This window comes from Hippocampus comes, unplaced genomic scaffold, assembly GCF_001891065.2.
Source record: "Hippocampus comes isolate QL1 unplaced genomic scaffold, H_comes_QL1_v1.1 scaffold59, whole genome shotgun sequence".
NCBI lineage: Eukaryota > Metazoa > Chordata > Actinopteri > Syngnathiformes > Syngnathidae > Hippocampus > Hippocampus comes.
In genome coordinates, this window is record NW_017805406.1 from 1276496 (window position 1) to 1294919 (window position 18424).

The 18424-nt window shown below is 43.3% G+C and overlaps 1 protein-coding gene across 5 annotated transcripts in view; it reads left to right on the forward strand.

Annotated features, from left to right (window-relative positions):
* The window catches only part of nrg2a (neuregulin 2a), a 96329-nt gene that overhangs the window by 45646 nt on the left and 32259 nt on the right, over positions 1-18424 (forward strand). For 4 of the 5 annotated variants that reach the window (XM_019873255.1, XM_019873257.1, XM_019873256.1 and 1 more), the window contains exons 2-3: positions 11228-11393; positions 12179-12297. In XM_019873255.1, coding sequence (XP_019728814.1) covers positions 11228-11393; positions 12179-12297 — 285 coding nt within the window. Of the gene's footprint in view, positions 1-632; positions 926-11227; positions 11394-12178; positions 12298-18424 lie in introns of those variants that run through there. The other variant, XM_019873259.1, reaches the window with a different exon arrangement.

Here is an 18424-nt window from a genome sequence, read left to right on the forward strand (position 1 = left end):
TAATTTAAAGACATCGCGCATGTGCACGGGGATTTTTTTCAACATCAACCGCACCCCCCACCTTGTCTCTCCCTCACACGTATCTCCCGAATCTGAGCGCGTCAAATCGGACCCAGATGTGAAGTGGCTTGTGACCCTGACTACAAATTGGCAAGGGCAGACGTCTCCCCTGGACCGCCCCCCACCCCCTCAAGCCACCCCAGCCCCTGTCCCATCCGCTTGAGTTATCTGGGTGGGGTCAGCAGTGCAAAGAGGGGGGTCTTGGTCTCACTTGGGCACGGGTCATTACTAAAGAGAGAAGATGTTCGTTGAGGAAACCCTTTTTATTATTTTCATTTGTATGGGCCACACGGGACTTTTCTTGAGGGGTGGGGGGTCCTTCTTGATGCTCACTTGTGGCCGTAGGGCCTGGAAGAGCCAGCGCTTATCTATAAGATCCAGTCAGGGAAGAGTTGATTGCCTCAAAGCGATGGGAAATGCCTTCCTCTGCCTCCTCCCTTCTTCCGTATTCTCTCACTTTTCCGAAGCCGTCCCTCCCTTTCTCTCCCTGTTTTTCTTCCCTATTCCCTCCTTCCTCACTCCCGCTCTGTCCCGCTCTCTCTTTCTCTCTCTCTCTCTTGCTCACCCTGCTGTGAAGAGTAGGTGGTTCCCTGCTGTACTTGATTGGTGTGAGTCTATATAGGAGGAGAGACGCTCTAACTGGGCTTCAGAGTCTGCGGGTGCCCTCTTGCCACACGTTTCCCCCCCCCCCCCCCGCCGAGGACTACCTACTTTTGACAAGTTTCTTCTTTCATTTTGGGGCTCTTTTACCGAGAGGATTTACTTCATTGTGACAGCATGACGGAGACGAAGAGGAAAGATAAGAAAGGGAGGAGGAAGGGCGGTAAGAAAGGGCAAAAAGAGAAGGAGGGCAATCCCACTCAAGGTAAAACGAACTTCAAGGTGCACAGTAATGTCCATCTTTGCACGGTGGGTGGGATGCGTGGAGATGGGGGTGGGGGGGGTCAAAAAAGGGATTTTATGTCACCAAAGTATCGCCCTGGGCTCGTGAAAGCTTGCAGCCGGGTTGTCACATGGATGCGAGTCCCAGTGTGGACAGCGTGTAGAGACACATCTGGTTTGGAACGGCGTGATTTGTGGCGTCAGTGTTTTGTCGGACTGGGAAATACTCAAAAAGTTATTTTGTGATGTCAAATGTGACTGGTTCATCACGGTTCCCGCGGAGCGAACATGATGTGAGAGTATTGTCTGTTTGATATTTTCACTCTGGAAGTATTTGCGGAGCTTCGTACACTTTTGGAGAGGGTAAATAATTGATCGGCTTCTTCGGTGGGTTTTGAATGTCTCCGATGAGTCACCGTACAAAAGTGTGTTCTTATTTTTTTGGTTCCATGTTGGAGAATCACTAGAGAAGCTTCCCAGGCGCAAGTGTAGCAAATGTGCTTGCTCACTGGTGGTTGCGTGCAAGCCGCAGCATGTCACTGTAGATTGACCTCAGGTCATGGGGAAGCCCATCCCCTGTTTCAGTGAAATTGCTTTGAATGGGACGCCGCGCGCCGAGACGTTCTTCGGCTTTTACTGTCATCATTTCAAGTTTCACGTCTTTTTTTTATTTTTTTATCTTCTTTGTTTTATAACATGCAATTCCACACTGCGATAGGCATCTAACCCAGAATATTTTTGGGGAGCATCTTCATTCATCATCCGGCACCGCAGCAGATCTAATCTCATGACTCTCCATGACGTACACCATAGCATAGTTTGCATGTTTTTGTGCAGTCTTTCCCAACACTTACCACCCAGGCACTGATTTAAATAAGAAGAATCTGATAACACGCCATCAAATGAAAATGTCATCCAAAAATGTTAATTGTCAAAATAAATGATGATTTTGTCTCACTTGTACATGCTCGGTGATAAATCTGGACCTGTTGAACCAAAAGCTGATATACTCAAAGGCGAGCCGTGACTTACTCTGTTTTATGAATGGCAACAGGTGGATCCAGGTTTGCTGTGCCTTCTGCCAAATAAGTGCCTGTCTGCCTGTCATTTTACGTCACTGGAAACAAAGTCTGGTCGTCATTAGCAAATTATAATTTGTGACAAATTAAGTAGCCCTCACGGCACACTGGTTAGCAACTGTCAATCATGGATTTAATCCACATTGTTTTTTTGGGGGTGAGGGTGGGTTGCAACTATTTGGATGGAAATATGCTAACAAAATTCAACTTGTACCTAAGTGGCCAAAGTGCTGTTTATCTTCACAGTGCACACAGCATCAGTTTCAGTTAAGGCTGTGAAATGCGTCATGCAAGATGAAAAGATTGTGAGTCGCTTAACGCTCTGTCATAAGTAAGTTGCCTCCTTGTAATTATTCACGAGGAAGCGTCGCTCTTCCGTGAGCGATAAAACACGTTCAGAAGAGGTGTTTGTAGAACTTATTTTTGTGTACTATATATATATATATATATAAGGTGGCTGTGCTATTTACAATACTTGCCTTGGCCACGTGGGGGCAGTTTGATACAGACATATAAATATCCATCGGGACGATCACAACCCCTCAGTAAGCGGCAGTAATTTTTAACAATTTTTTTGCAAAGTACAAACGATACGTATATGTCAGGGAGTAATGTCATATTGTTTGTCTACATGTGGTACTCCACCGGTGGTGTTCAAAAATCCTTTGCTTGAATCAAAGCAAAAAAACCAAAAGTGCCAAATGATGGCTTGCAATTTCCTCGTATCTCAAGGCATCACTGTACTTTCGCATGATACCCTTCAATCTCTCATTTAGGAAAAAAAAATGAACCAAAAAAGTATTTAAATCAATATGACAATGAATATTTTCTATTTCTTTTCCCCTCACGAGATGCTGCATCGTTTTTCATCGTTGTCCAGCATGTGTTTGCATGTGCACGCGTCCTTGTGTGTCAAATCTAATTGCATGTAATCAGACCAACGAGTGGCCTGTCAGTCAAAAATATGACAGCCTTATCACGTCTTCTTTATATTTCCACTTAACTTCCCACATTTTTGAAAGGATATGATTTTCCCAAGCAGGCGTTTCAGTGCACTGTTACCAAAGAGTGCTCGGACTGCAGTGGAAAAAAAAAAGTGTTTCACATGAATGTTTTTTGAAAAATAATTGCAATATTGTGCAAATGAATTTTTAATTGTACTGTAATGAGTCAATCTCACACAAAGAAACTCAATCGTCTCTTCAGCTATTCCATCCACCATAAAAAGTCAGGAAATATCTTGAATATGTTTTGTTAAAAATATTTATGCCACCCTTCCAAAAAGATTTGAGTTGATTGTATTGGAACTAATTTCTAGTCATACAACTTGAATCCCCCTCTGAATAGTTCAGCATTTTTCCCATTGCTTCCCTCAATGTCACAACTAGTTTTTCGGTATTTTGCTGATTACAACCCTGTCAAATGTTGATTCTTAGACCTTCATTTGTGTGAGAAAAAAAAATCCTAATTATTACATGATTCTGATGTGCTGTAGCTTGACTTTTCCCAATGACTTCACAATCTTGTCCCTTCTCTTTTCAGTGCGGCCTTAATATTCAGAATATTTAGCGGTGAGGCTACGAGAGGGGTTGAGCATGGTTTGGGGCATTTTGCAGCGTCGATGTAACATGGGGATTTTCTTTCAAGCTGGAATATGCGTGAGTGCGTGTGTGTGCGTGTGTGTGTGTGTGTGTGTGTGTGTGTGTGTGTGTGTGTGTGTGTGTGTGTGTGTGTGTGTGTGTGTGTGGCAGCTGAAAACCGACACTCTCATGAGAATGCTAACAAAGCTGCCAAAACGTTAAGTTCCGATTGAAGAAGAAAAGACACCCGAGGGGGCGTAAAACTGGGCAACCTTGTTCTCATTCTTCCGTTGAATTGGAGGCCACAGGCGCTTTATCAACTTCGACATCAATGCGTCGAAAACGACAGAGGCGTCTGTCGGCTTTGCGGAACGCCTCCCCGTAAAGTGTGACCGGCTTGAATAAAAATGCATTTACTAGCATTGTTAATTGTACTGACCATCCATCTTGTGTCAAGACAAAAACACATGTTGGCATCCGGTGCGGTAGCGTTTTGCGCGCGCGCGCGCGTGCACGGGCTGCTAATAATTGGTTAAGGAGGTGAAGAGCCTCCTTCATTGTGTGCCAAATCTTTCCTATCATGTTCAAACACCTACCAGACATTTCCGAGCTGAAATGGAAGCTACTGCACTGAGTAAGAAACAAAAATCACCGCTAATCTAGAGGAGCTGGCGACATCTCAATCCGTGCGGCAACGCGCACGTCGGTGTGGACGTGCAAAACGGAACGCAAATCAAAAACAACACCTTACGGCGACTTTATTCATCACTAAGCTGCAACTATAGCCGTAATGTGCCCATAAAACACCCCTAATGCATGCTGAGTGGAAACTGTTTATTTAGTCAGAGCGACGCTCTCAAAACATGCCGACACGCAAAGCACGACGGAGTCTAAAGTTTTTAAATGGACCGTACTTAATAGTCAGGTCTAGAACTCAGCTCCAAACTAGCATGAGAGATGACAAAATGCATTTCTATCACACTTAAAACTTGACAATAAACTGTGATCATTAATATCTCAATTAATGCAACTTTTATATTTCAATGGAGGTCGTATTAGGTCACAAGCGTGTCTAATAAAGTGGCTCGTGACTCCCGCACCTTACAATGTCTTTTCAGTCGGACTTGCGCCGTCCTCTCAAATTAAAGTTACTTCGCATGCTTTTCCATCAATTAGAGAATAATTGAGTTCCTCTTCTCGCTCTTACTCATTTTATGGACGGAAGAGCTAGATGCCACACGATAAAACATAAATATGCGTTTATTATATTTCAATGGAGGTCGTATTAGGTCACAAGTGCGTCTAATAAAGTGGCTCGTGACTCCCGCACCTTGCAATGTCTTTTCAGTCGGACTTGCGCCGTCCTCTCAAATTCAAGTTACTTCGCGTGCTTTTCCATCAATTAGAGAATCATTTAGTTCCTCTTCTCGCTCTTACTCATTTTATGGATGGAAGAGCTAGATGCCACACGATAAAACATAAATATGCTGTATCCAACTCGTAAATAGATGGCTGTTGACCGATGTCCAAAGGTGCTAGAGCGAGCTCATCTGGAATCACGACGCGGCACTTATTCAATCTCAAAGTGATTTTGTTGCATTATTGAAATTGGCTTCATAACTTGAAAACATTTCAGCGGTGCATCGAGCAGAATCGGCGCTCCCCGAGAAAAAGGATGAGGTCCCATCGCTGATCTTTAAGTGTTAACCAATGTCAGGAGAATAATGCCCCTTTATTCAGTATTGATTGTAGTTTATATTTTTTCCATTGCGCTTTTTATGGCACAATTGGCGCATTCAACTTCGCCGTGTTCCGAAATAGCGCGTGCACTTCCTGAACACGGGTCATTAACATGAACTGCAAGACAAAGCGGGCCTTGAGGTCAGTCCAAAATATCCACGTGACTTTAATAGGCCACTTTATAAGAGCAGATTCATTTGGATCATCCATACTGTCAATGTCTCCTGTGATTGACAGGTGACCGGTCCAGCGTGTAGATTCTCATTCGCCACAAGTCAGCAAAAATAAGATAAAATGTTCAGCCACCCTGAACAAGATAATCAGTACTGAAAATAGTTGGATGGACCATGAAACAATTTAGAGATCATTAACTGAATTGCTGTTGAATGTAAATTAACAAGGCCCCCCCAGGGGTTAAACTTATGATGAACTAACTACTCACAGCACAGTCCTAGTTCAATAAGTCTGGAAGAAAAATGCACTCGAAGAACATTTTCACCTTTTTGGGGGGTTGGGGGGGGCGGTACATTCTATTCTTTGCCTACTATAGAGTAATATAAATGAAAATCTTATCGTGTGTTGAAGGGAGATGGCGAGCTGAGCGATTTCATCAGAAGCAACGATTCTATTTGTGTGACTTCAAGGTGCTGCGGCTAATCTGCCACCGAATGTCACCCACCCCCGACCCCCGTCCCAAAAAAGTGCTCTCATACGGTGTAGTGTGCTAACAATGGCCCGCCGATTCTCCTCCAGTATTTTCATTCTTCGTAACAAAATAAAAAACTCCACCCTCTGCTGCATCTACCCAAGGAGTGCTTTGCACTCTGACCTCCACGCCAAAAGAGGGCGCCTCAAAAACATGGATGTGATAAAAGGATGTTTCGTTATTTAATAACAGTTAAAAAAAAAAAAATGGATTAATTGAAAGGATCATTGGTCGGAAACTCGTTTCTAAAAATAGCTCGGTGTTGCACTCATATTTTGCTTCCACTGCTCCACACACCATTAATTGAACAGAATCAACTGAAATTTTAAAGACGGTATCTGTTTTTTGTGGCATGCGGCGCTTGTTTCGCAGTCGTAACATAGCATAGCGCGACCAAGTTCGCCTAAGTCAAGCATAGAAGAAAGCGCCGTGATAATGACTAATGAGCAGTCAGCGGGAGAAAGAAACCATGTGCTGTTATTGTAGAAAGTAGCTTTATCGCGAAGGCTTTGAGTCATATCTAAACGATGCACCAGCTAATTATCTGGTGAAAGCCGTTTCCTTACTTGTGGTTGAGGAATGATCTTTTCGAACAGATGTTAGACAGTACACTGACTTGTCTTCCGTTCGGCCCGATGCAAAGGTCGTTTCTGGAGCTGTCTCATCGAGCAATTTGTCTCTGGACAGCATGTAGTGAAGTGACATAACACCGGAATAATCTGGGATATTTGGTCCAGAAGTCGATGGGGGGTGCCCCTAAACTGCTGGAAGTCAATGAGAAATGTCGACTCGATCATGAACGATAATTCAACCGGCGACTTTGTTCTTGCTGTCGCGTTGACGTTTCCAACTGTTGCCCTCCCCCGAGCGTGAGCCGCCGACATGCCACACAAGCCTCGGCTCTCCGTTTTTTTTGCCTTTTTATTGTCCTACATCTGCAGCTGCCCCTTCCACTTCAAAAGCAGACAATCAGGCAGGCGCTAGCAGAGACCCCGAGTTTATCAGTGCCGCCTAACACTTTTTCCCACAGGTGTCACGCAAAAAAAAAAAAAAAAAGAAAAATTACAAAAATGAGACAACCGTTTGAGAAATCACATCCCGGGCAACAAAACGGGACGTTACGTGAGCGCGGTTGACTTGCGCTGCACCTCATGTGTGTCCAGCAAACGTCTCCTGTATGATGGTTTCCTCATCAGACGTCCCACAGAGGAGCATCCAACTGTATATCACGCCGCGTGCGCGCTTGCCAGAGGGTTCGCGGATGTCATGTCGCGGAGATGAAAGAGCTTTGAAGATAGACGCGAATATGAATCTCCACGGAAAACTGTTGAACATCTGCGTCGAGAAGGTACGGCGGCGTGACGGCACCCCGCGTCTTCATTACGCCGGTGCACAGTGCGGTCCTTCATACACATCTGGCTTAGCGATAAGTGTTTCTGTAAGTCTTCTCGGCGAAGGGAGAATTTGTTTAATTTACTTGGCAAGGATGGACCTGTGTTGAGGTAAAATTTTTTTTTTTAACGGAGCAACCTCATTCCTGCTGTTCTCTCTGCCGATGACGGGATGAATGACAGGCTTTCCTCAGGCACCGCGTTGGGCCAAATTTGGCAAGGTGAAGCGGGTAAAGCCAGATAACGCAAACGTTGTTTACGCAGTCTATTTCCGTATAGGCGGCTAAGATATCGCGCAGAGTCCGTGAAAAAGTCCCGTTTGGAGACTTGAGTTAAATTCAAGGCTTTCCTGAAATAAAGGCCGGTTGACGAAAATGTGTGATGAAGTCTCCTGTCAAACACGGCGCATGTTTGAATATTCTTGAATGCAGATTTTTTTTTTTCTTCATCACCGCCTACACAGCCTACGACAACTGTGAAAATGCAAAAAAAAAAAAATGTTAGGTGGTCATTTCAAAGCCCATCTTTGGGATCAACCAATGAGCTTTGAGTAAGTGAATGCACTGTAGAACGTAAATAATAATCATAACAAAAAAAAAAGTTGATTGAACTTAATTGTCAAGGCAACACACTTTGACACAATTTTAAGTTGGGCATTTGAAGAAAATACAAAAAGTTTTGCGAATATGAAAATTGCCTTCAAGATATAAGTACAAATAAATTGTTTTGGTTCTTAATAGGGTTAAGGTCAGGGATTACGGTGTTCAAACTATTATTTATTTCTCCCTTGGTACCCACAGTAGCTAAAAGCTTCAGTGGTATTATTTCTGAGGGTGTAATTGTACATTGTCTTGCATAATAATGATTTTTACCACGGAAGCCACGGTTCAGAGGTTATGTTGAGACTTTCAGGCACAGTAAATGAGCCTTCCTTTTCACTTCCCACCATTCTAGGCCAACACATCAATCTGCCACCTCCTTGGGCAAGTTGCAACTTTCTTGGAACATGGCGCCAATGAACAACCGTTACAAATTCCGACATTCAAAGACACATTTTTTTTTTTTTTTTTGGTGGATAAAGTGGTTTTGAAAATGAGTCTCCGTGGGTTTCGGAGCTTACTGAAAATGTTTTGCCTTGTGAGCATTAGTTTGGGGGTGGCCGAAATACAACTTTATGACCGCAAGCCTCAGGGATCCTGCATCAAAAGGTTCTTGGCACTCCAGAGACAGCAGCGGCTTTAAATACCTGCTTCCTGCTCATCAGTGACTTTTTAACAGCTCTTTTCTGAATACGATGCATTTGCCAGACACAAATTCCTTCATCGGAAACAAAAAAAAAAAAAAAAATTCTTTGAACAGTATGATTTTTGTGCAATATCCATTTTTTTCATGCGTTCGGGAAAGATGCTGGACTGCTTAATGAATAACGTCGAACAAACTGTAAAATTCCTTGTAATTAGTCTCATCTGGAAAACCTGTCTGAGATTGATATCGGTGATCAAGAGAATCAAATGCAGATGTTTCCCCTCTCTTAATAAATCCCATCTGCATAATAATTTGAAACACACTTAGAAGGAGATCTCTTAAATCTTTGAATTCGTCACTTGAGATGCTCCATCTCATGTCTTCCATTTCTTTGGGATAAAACGTCCAACAAAGACTCATCTGCCTTCTTCCCGCACTCCATCTCACCAATTGCCATAAATACCATGCGGCTCACAGACAAATATACAAACAGATGTTTGATCTAAAAATACTCTTTGTCTGTATTTGAGCTATTTTGAATGGACCTTTTCATGTCATCGGCAGATGTCTATGAAGATCTGATCGGACTGTACCTGCAGTACTTTGGAATAAGTATGCATCCTGGAATGGTTTTTGTTTCCCAATACCGTCGTATTTAATACCCAAGGTGTGAAGAAGTAAAATATGTTCAAGTCTCGAGTTAGCTCAACTGTGTCCATAACGTGGCTTTGTTGCGCTTTACTTTGGAGTCAGCTAATCCTCCATGAAGTGTCTCCAGTTGGTCCAAAATGCTGCCGCTCGCGTCTTAACTGGGACCCGTAAGAGGGAGCGTGTAACTCCTACTCTGGCATCCCTTCACTGGGTTCTTTTCCGTTGCTGGTCCCTCTCTTTGGAATGACCTCCCGCTGAACGTTCGGCAAGAAAACTCGCCTTACAACTGATTTTTATTCTTTGGCCTTTGACTCTGCATGAGACCTGATTTTTAGTTTTACTGTTATTTTTTTGTGCGTTCTATTGTCTTTTTTATTAGTTTATTGCTTTAGTGTTTGTCGTTGTATGAATTACATTTGCCCCATGTATAGCAGTTTCACTGTCCATCTTCTAAAACTCGCCTTACAACAGATTTTTATTCTTTGGCCTTTGACTCAGCATGAGACCTGATTTTTAGTTTTACTGTTTTTTTTTGTGCGTTCTATTGTCTTTTTTATTAGTTTATTGCTTTAGTGTTTGTCGTTGTATGAATTACATTTGCCCCATGTATAGCAGTTTGTATACAGCGTTGGTGGGTTATAAGCACTCTAAAAATCCAGCTGAGTTGATTGATTGCGAGATGCCAACTGGAGATAATATGATTGGCATTCTGCAATGATATCATCAGAGAGATTTGTTTTCAATTTTGCCGTAGGATGAGACAAATGTGCACAGTGTTCGGTAGAATTGAAAATCCAATTTTTTTTTTCTTTTAATCATCACACGTATATTGTGCATTGACACAGTATAACTAGAGTCAGTGATAAAATCGGAATTGCGCAATTTCCTATGCTTAAGATAACAGTGCCCCAAATTCATCACTCATCGCATAGACACACGCACACACGCAAAAGAAAATGCAGCATCATTGAGGCTGCTCCTCTCCTCGCAGTTATGACAAGTTTATCAGGTCAAGGAAGTAGAACAATTTCTCCAGAAAGAGGACATGGTTGGGTGGTAAAAGAACAACTTGTTATAAATGCGTCACAACGGCAACTTTTTTTTGGCACTCATTTCTATCCTTAATGGAGTTGTAAACAGCTGGAATTGGAAAGCATTACTCAGCGTTCACATGATATCGTGAATGGAGTAAGTGTTTGTGTGTAAAGCAGGAGGAGGTGGGGGGGGGGCATCTTGGCCATCCCCTGATTGACCCTCATTCACCCCAACTCACTCTCCCCATCCTGAGTGAGTCTTACCCTACACATGTTTGCAGCTGTCAGCTGGCAAGTGTTTGTGTGGCTGTGTGTTCTTCGTGTACTGTATCAATGTGTGTGTGTGTGTGTGAGACAAAGATCATTTTTCATCATCCAATGCATGACATTAATAGAAATGACACAATATTTGGACACTCTCTCTCTCTCTCTCTCTCTCTCTCTCTCTCTCTCTCTCTCTCTCTCTCTCTCTCATGAGCAGCAGCCAAAAGGCTGACACGCAGTTCGCGTCAATAATGCTACAGTGGCGATTGATTGTTGATGTTTCCTATAATATCTTGTATGCTATCTGATAGCAGGTAATTGTATAGCGAGAGAACCAGATTGAAATTGCACCTGTTTGTTAGTCTGACATCAACGTGATGATGCCTCTGGTGACAACATCTGCTGGTCACATGAGAGACTTGTTAGCTCAGTCCATTGAGAGACAATTGGCTCCCGATTGCATCTATGTCCTCTTTTTTTTTTCTTTGTGCGCAAACTCAAAAACACAATGGAGCATCAAATTGTGCAAACTCAACTTTTTTTTTTTCCTCCATGAATAATTCTTAATAACCCTTTCCTCCCCTTTTCTTTCTAGCTTCGGCTCCAAAGTTAAAACCAATGAAGAATCCATCAATTGTGGACGAGGGAAGCAAGTTCACAGTCAAATGCGAGGCCTCGGGGAACCCTCTGCCGACCTACCGGTGGTTCAAAGATGGCAACGAGCTGAAGAAAAGCAAAAAAATTCGAATAAAGAACAGCCAGTGAGTACACCCCCCCCCCACACACACAAACGTACTAATAAACTGTCAACACTAAACACTAAAATAAAAGTCGTCTTAACACTACCAGAAGGGTGCAAGTGAATATTTATCTTTATCTGTAAGCCATTTATTTTTCAAAATAATTTAAGATGCGTTGCAAATTATAATTAAATTATTCCGGGATCATGGTTTGTGGTGTATTTCCGGTTGCAACTATTACTATAAGCGCTTATAAAAAATACATTTGCAAGAAGTCAATCACTCACTATTTGTTGGTTGTCATTGGAGGTCAATATGCTTTTGGTTGCAGTACCACACTTCGCCACCCGGTAAAAGAGGCAGCACTGTGCCCTGTTTTTAATCATTCCTGCTCCTTTTTCCACGCTGTCTTTACTTTGGCTGTTGACCATGTAATTAAAATTGCTGACTCCAGCAGAGCATGTGAGTAAAGTGCAACAAGAAAACAGAATCTTGGAACACATCGATTCATTTAAGGGTCCCTTGTTGTCACCGTGGCCGTTTATGAGCCAAATTACAAGCAGCGTTATTAAAAAAACACCACGAGACATTTGACATGGCTTCATGAAACCACATTGAACTCTGTACAATATCCCGAGTGGTTTTATTATTCCAGCATCCTATCAAAGCAGAGGCCTGTTGCCATGCGGCCGCTCGTCCTGTTGTCTGCCTCGCTGTCTCCCGTGTTTCCACTCTATGCGTTTCCATGTTGCTTCCTCTCGGGCCGGGTTCCCCTGACTCAGCTGTGCGAGTGTTGTCTCCCACAGGAAAAACTCCAGACTCCAGATCAGCAGAGCAAAACTGGAGGATTCTGGGAATTACACTTGTGTGGTGGAGAACCTGCTGGGAAAGGACAACTCCACTGGCACGATAAACGTCCAAAGCAGTGAGTACCGAGTGAAAGCACTGGCATTGTTATTCATTGGCACATTGCTTGTGACTGTTCTCCGGCCAAGCAAAAGATCCATCGTGGGCATGCACAAGTGGAAACATGCATGAACAACAACTGTCCACTTTATGTTTGGGGTTTTGCAGAGTTTTTAATATGATTTCTCTTCAGCAGTCTGCATTTGGCTCGTGACACGAGACCATAACATGGTACGCAATCAAAAACACAGCACACAATAGACCTGTAAAAAGTTTCACTTTTTGATCGAATTAAATACACGCTAGTGCTGCTTTTTGGAAAGTGCCGTGGCCGGTGAAAGACTTTTGAGAACAGCTGCTTCCATTTGGTGGGGTGGTGAGTTCATGTTGGTTCCGAGCGCCGCTTCGACTGTGTGTGGCTAGTGCCGCTGGTTGCGTGGTTCCAAATGGAAGTGAACAGAAAAAAAATCTTGAGAAAGAGCGGACACGAGTCATGTGCTTTTGCTTCTATCTGAGCAAGGAAGTGACGTTATCTTGTCTGAGTGGCAAAAATCCGCAGCTTGTCTGGAGTGCAGACTCGAGCTCGAAATCTCACATCTTCCCCACTGCTCGATACTAAAAAAAAAAAAAAAACCCTCTACATCCACTCATAATGGTGTTATACAGACACAAGAACAACATACGTACTGTATGTCTGCCACTGAAACCAATTTAACATTTTATATGTGGCAGTAACAGCATTGCACATGTTCTACTGCTAATTAACATTTTTAAACAATAAAAAAAGAACACGCAGTTGATCATCTCAACCTAAAACAATGAGGATTACACATTGTTTCATTCAACCAGCCAACTGACGTTGCCTGAAGAGTGGCCCCCGCTTGCTTAATGCTAATATATCATGCAAAATGCCATGGCTATGCTAACAGTTGATATCATCGACAGTTGTAGTGTTACAGCCTTTGCAAGATAACAGATATTTGAAGACGAATGAGAAAAAGGATACATGGATCTCTAAATTTGAAACATTTCTCTCATAAAATGATGACTATATTCATGTCAAACTTCTATTCCTGTAGCATTGCAGATTTTCATTTTATTTCGTTTTTTTTTTTTTTTTCAAGTCTGGCTTTAATAGTCCCTCATACACATATATACATTTTAAAAAAGAACATTGTTGTGGGTGTGGAGATAGCCGCTGCTTGATGTCTTGGAAGGAATGTAAATTCCTACCGGTATGCCCGAGTTCACCTGGCTGTAAAAATGTCTCAGGATTTTGACGCTGTGCAGAAAAAGAGGCCGTGACGTTAGGCAGCGAGCGGATTGTGTTTTGCTTTTATTACTTTTTCAATTGAGCGTGGATGATGACACAGCCGCGCTACTACCGGCGAAACATTTGAATCGTTTTGTACATTTCTTTGACGGCGGGGTGGGCGGAAGTGGGGGTGGGGGGGTGAGCGCGCTGCTCTTTCCACACCGAGGTGGAGATATCGTCACTCTCGTTGCTGACATTGGCAAGGGGTTTATATCTGTAGACATCCCACTCTGGCTTAAGGGGGCGAACTGCGGCCCCCCGAGGAGTGAAAAAAGAGGCGCATGGAATCCAGCCGTCACTCAGTGCCCTTGTATGCTCGTTGAGGCACGGCACTCACTCACCCTTCTCTCTTTACATCCGTCACGATGGCCCGTTATTGTTTACAGTCAGTCAGCGCCACTGGAGAAGCAGATCTTTGCAAATAACATAAAATGATGACTATATTCATGTCAAACTTCTATTCCTGTAGCATTGCAGATTTTCATTTTATTTCGTTTTTTTTTTTTTTTTTCAAGTCTGGCTTTAATAGTCCCTCATACTCATATATACATTTTAAAAAAGAACATTGTTGTGGGTGTGGAGATAGCCGCTGCTTGATGTCTTGGAAGGAATGTAAATTCCTACCGGTATGCCCGAGTTCACCTGGCTGTAAAAATGTCTCAGGATTTTGACGCTGTGCAGAAAAAGAGGCCGTGACGTTAGGCAGCGAGCGGATTGTGTTTTGCTTTTATTACTTTTTCAATTGAGCGTGGATGATGACACAGCCGCGCTACTACCGGCGAAACATTTGAATCGTTTTGTACATTTCTTTGACGGCGGGGGGGGCGGAAGTGGGGGGGGGGGGGGGAGCGCGCTGCTCTTTCCACACCGAGGGGGAGATATCGTCACTCTCGTTGCTGACATTGGCAAGGGGTTTATATCTGTAGACATCCCACTCTGGCTTAAGGGGGCGAACTGCGGCCCCCCGAGGAGTGAAAAAAGAGGCGCATGGAATCCAGCCGTCACTCAGTGCCCTTGTATGCTCGTTGAGGCACGGCACTCACTCACCCTTCTCTCTTTACATCCGTCACGATGGCCCGTTATTGTTTACAGTCAGTCAGCGCCACTGGAGAAGCAGATCTTTGCAAATAATGAAAAGGCCCTTTGTGCTAGCAAAAAAACCAACATGCTGGTCCAATTGCTAGCGCAGATAAGAAGCCAACCGCATCCAGTTGAGATTCCCATCCAGATTATGTGCCTTGTGCTGACACGGAAACGTTACATAGCCTTTGAAAATTTTTTTGTTTCTTCTTTTTATGCAATATTCAAAGATGGGGCCGGCTCGCATTTTTGGTGTGAACCGTCAAAGATAGGTGGAATGCTGCAGTACAACCTGCAGAGGTCAGGGGAATCCCATGTGACAGCACCCGTTTCCCTAAATGGTTTTCTTTTGAAGACTTAGCAACATGCGAATCCATCCAATGACCTGCAAATATTGTATTACAAAGTAAGCAGGCGTGGAGCACAGCGGATAGTTACAATGCATCAGCGTGAACCCCTTTGAACGTAAAACCTGACTCGTTAATTTCAGTGACACTCCGACCAGCATTCTGCAACTGAGACAAAAAAACAGTGGGTAGTTTCACCGTAAAAATGTATACTAATGTTTGGTAATTTCATCACATTATGCGTGTAGTTGTTGTGTTGTCAAGTTTAAACATGTCCACTCTGTCATCAGGAAATATCAATTGCGTAAAAACTCACAAATTCACAATACATTTGTTCAGTAGTGCACAGTCATCTTAGTCAGTGGAGCTTCTCAGGTCTACCGTGTGCTCGTTAAATGCTGACATTTGCCCAAAATGTCCACACTGTCATTGTCCACTATGTCAGCAAGCTCACATATTTTTCTCTTTCCATGCACATTGTCTGTTTGCAGTTAAAAAAAATAGTTTGATCAATATGCATGCATTTTGAACAGGGTAGCATGTACTTTGCTATACCCTATACCTATATCATCGTTTCTCTGCAAAGGCAAAACACACTTGACGAGTTAATCTTATAATTGCCGAGACATAAAGACTCACGCGTTGTCATTCATTCATGACCTTCAGATTTGTGTGCTACCTTAAAGGCATATTTTTTCACAGGAATTTGTTCCAATTCCAACTCTTGTCAAATTCCACTGTAGCTGTTCCGCTTTATCTGTCGACGTCATCGCACTACACGATGCCATTTTGCAAAGGAGGAACCATTTTCAATACAGGGTAGAGGGCTAAAAATATCTTGGAAACGTAACGAAACGATGTGCAAGTGTACTTTATCGACGGGTGAAATGTATAACTTCAGCTGCTTCTTGCATGCGTTTGCGCCATTTTAGGTGTGCAAAAGGGTAAATGCAACAATATAGTGGAGGAGCAGACTGTTAGCGTTTCATGCAATCGCTTCAGGGTTTTCAAACAATGGCATCAGTGTATGGCCCCATCTTATGTAGTGACCCCGGGGTGTCTGCCTGTCTATGTGTGTGCGTGTTTGTTTGCAAGTCCCATTGTGCTACACCGGCACGTCTTGTTCCGTCATGCTTCAGGAAAAAAGGCAAGACGGGGCGAATCAGGGGTGGTATGTCCATCGGTGGGGGTGGGGGCGGAGGTATTTGTCAAAACCATATCCTCCAATAGGAGCTGCGAACAACACTCCGTTGTGATCAAATTCACTGTTACAAGTTTAGACTCTACAAATGAATACTTTGAGCAACAGTGATTTTTTTTTTGTTCAGCTGTTGCATTTAAAAAAAAAACAACATCTGTTGGACCCACCTGAGCAATTTTGTGTGAAGGCACATTTCAGAACCACTTCTGGGCCGCAAGTGACATACCGGTGAAGGGCTGCAGTGGCCCGCTGCAGTATGTTGCCCGAGCAACATGTCGCTGCAGTATGATCAGTTTAAGCGAATGGGAGGGGAGGGGTGGCGATGGAGATGGAGAGAGAGAGAGAGAAAGAGAGAGAAAGAGAGAGAGAGAGAGAGAGAGAGAGAGAGAGAGAGAGAGAGAGAAAATGAAGGCAGCCTGGAAGACAAAGGAGGGGACGTTGGGGTCAATATCAGGGAATGCATGACAGAAAGCAGACTGAGACATTATACAATAGAGAAGGGGAAGCAGATATGCAGTATATAGAGGAAAGACAGCGCGCAGGAAGACCGCTTGATGTGCTGCAGGGGAGAGTTTGACACTCTTTCTAGGAAGCAGCCTAATTCAAAAGTGAACCGATGTTTAGAAAGGAGGACCTACTGGATTTGTATTTTTAATCTGCCATGGCAATTTTCAGAGGCCCCCTTCATGCTCCTCTCGGTCTACCTGAATCAGGAGTGACCCATGAAAAACACGACTGTGTTGTTCAATGGATACTGTACACTTACTGCGGCAAGCAAATTGTCAGGTACTCCTCCACAATCTAACGAGAGCCATTCCAAAAGCTGTAGCAATAAGTCGACCTCTGCAATGAGATCGAGAAATGTTTCGATTGACACCCATGGGTGAACGGAAAGCCTTTTTAAAACCAACAGAAGGGTCTTTAATTTTTCAGATGAGGTCAAGATTTTTTTGGTAGTATATTACAAGCATACCGAGAGACACGGAGACCGAGGTCACAGCCCCTCAGTAAGCTGCTGGCATATTTGTTTTTTGACAGAGGATTAAAAAAAATGCCTTTCACTATTCTTATATTGCCTGTCAACATGTGTTGCTCCACAGTTTGTGTTCCATTATTATTTTCTCAATGGGTAATAACCTCTTGACGGTGATGCTATTGTTTAGTCAGTCAGAGGCGTTTCGCATTGTTTGTTCACAATAAACTACGCAGGCTTTCCTAATGCAAATTGATGTATTTGTTTTAAATACACTAAGATATTCTATTGATGTTTAGTTTGACAGTAAGATTCAACATGGAGTGGATTAGACAGGTTGAAGCCTATTTTTGTGACTTCAGCTGAGTTCAGTGGAAAGCGCTTGCGTGTCAAATTTTTGCCCTCAAGTGAAAGCAAAAGAAAAAACAAAAACCCTCATGTAATTGATGGCTTGTATCCCCCTCTATATATGTATGAAGGCAATTTTTTTCATGTCGCAAGTTGTATATTTTACCTAATACTCATGCCTGTGAGTATCAATGATCGCTGATTAAACAAGAAAACAACCAGTTCTTCCTCACTCAACATGTGATGCAGCACGTCGGCAGTCTCCTGCTGTCCGTTCGGTGCTGTGGACCGAACTGAGCACCCCCCGCCCCATCAATCAGCTCCACCACATGGTGATTCAAGGACACCGCAGCACACGCTGACGCTTAGCGGGGGTTTCCCCTTCATTTGGAAAAAAAGAATATTCCAAAATGTGTTTTGCAAAGCCATAAAGCACACTACCTGCGAGCTTAAATATAGGTCATTTAAATGGATACGCATCGCATCAATTTCTCAAGGAGTGCCAGACTCATCTGACACTTTGCCCAGAGGTGTTGTTAAATAGGAATTACCTGAATGTTCCCTGGATAACAATTTTATTTCCACATATAAAGGAAGATGTGAAGGATCACTGCTGTGTGCCATAAAAAAAATGAATAAGATATATTAACCTCTATTAATAATGCACATCCCACTTGGTGATTACTCCAGGTCTGCCAACACCTATTTATAATTTCACAGTCGGGGAAAAAGAAACCGAGTACGCCAGTTCCCTCGGGTGAGGAAAAACTAGCCAGCGTGTTCATGTGGGAAGGACCCGAACCTTAAGTGAACCCCTTTTGCATTAACAAGCATTCGGTGCATGGTGGCGCCACGCCAGCCATGCAGTTTGCCCTCTAACAC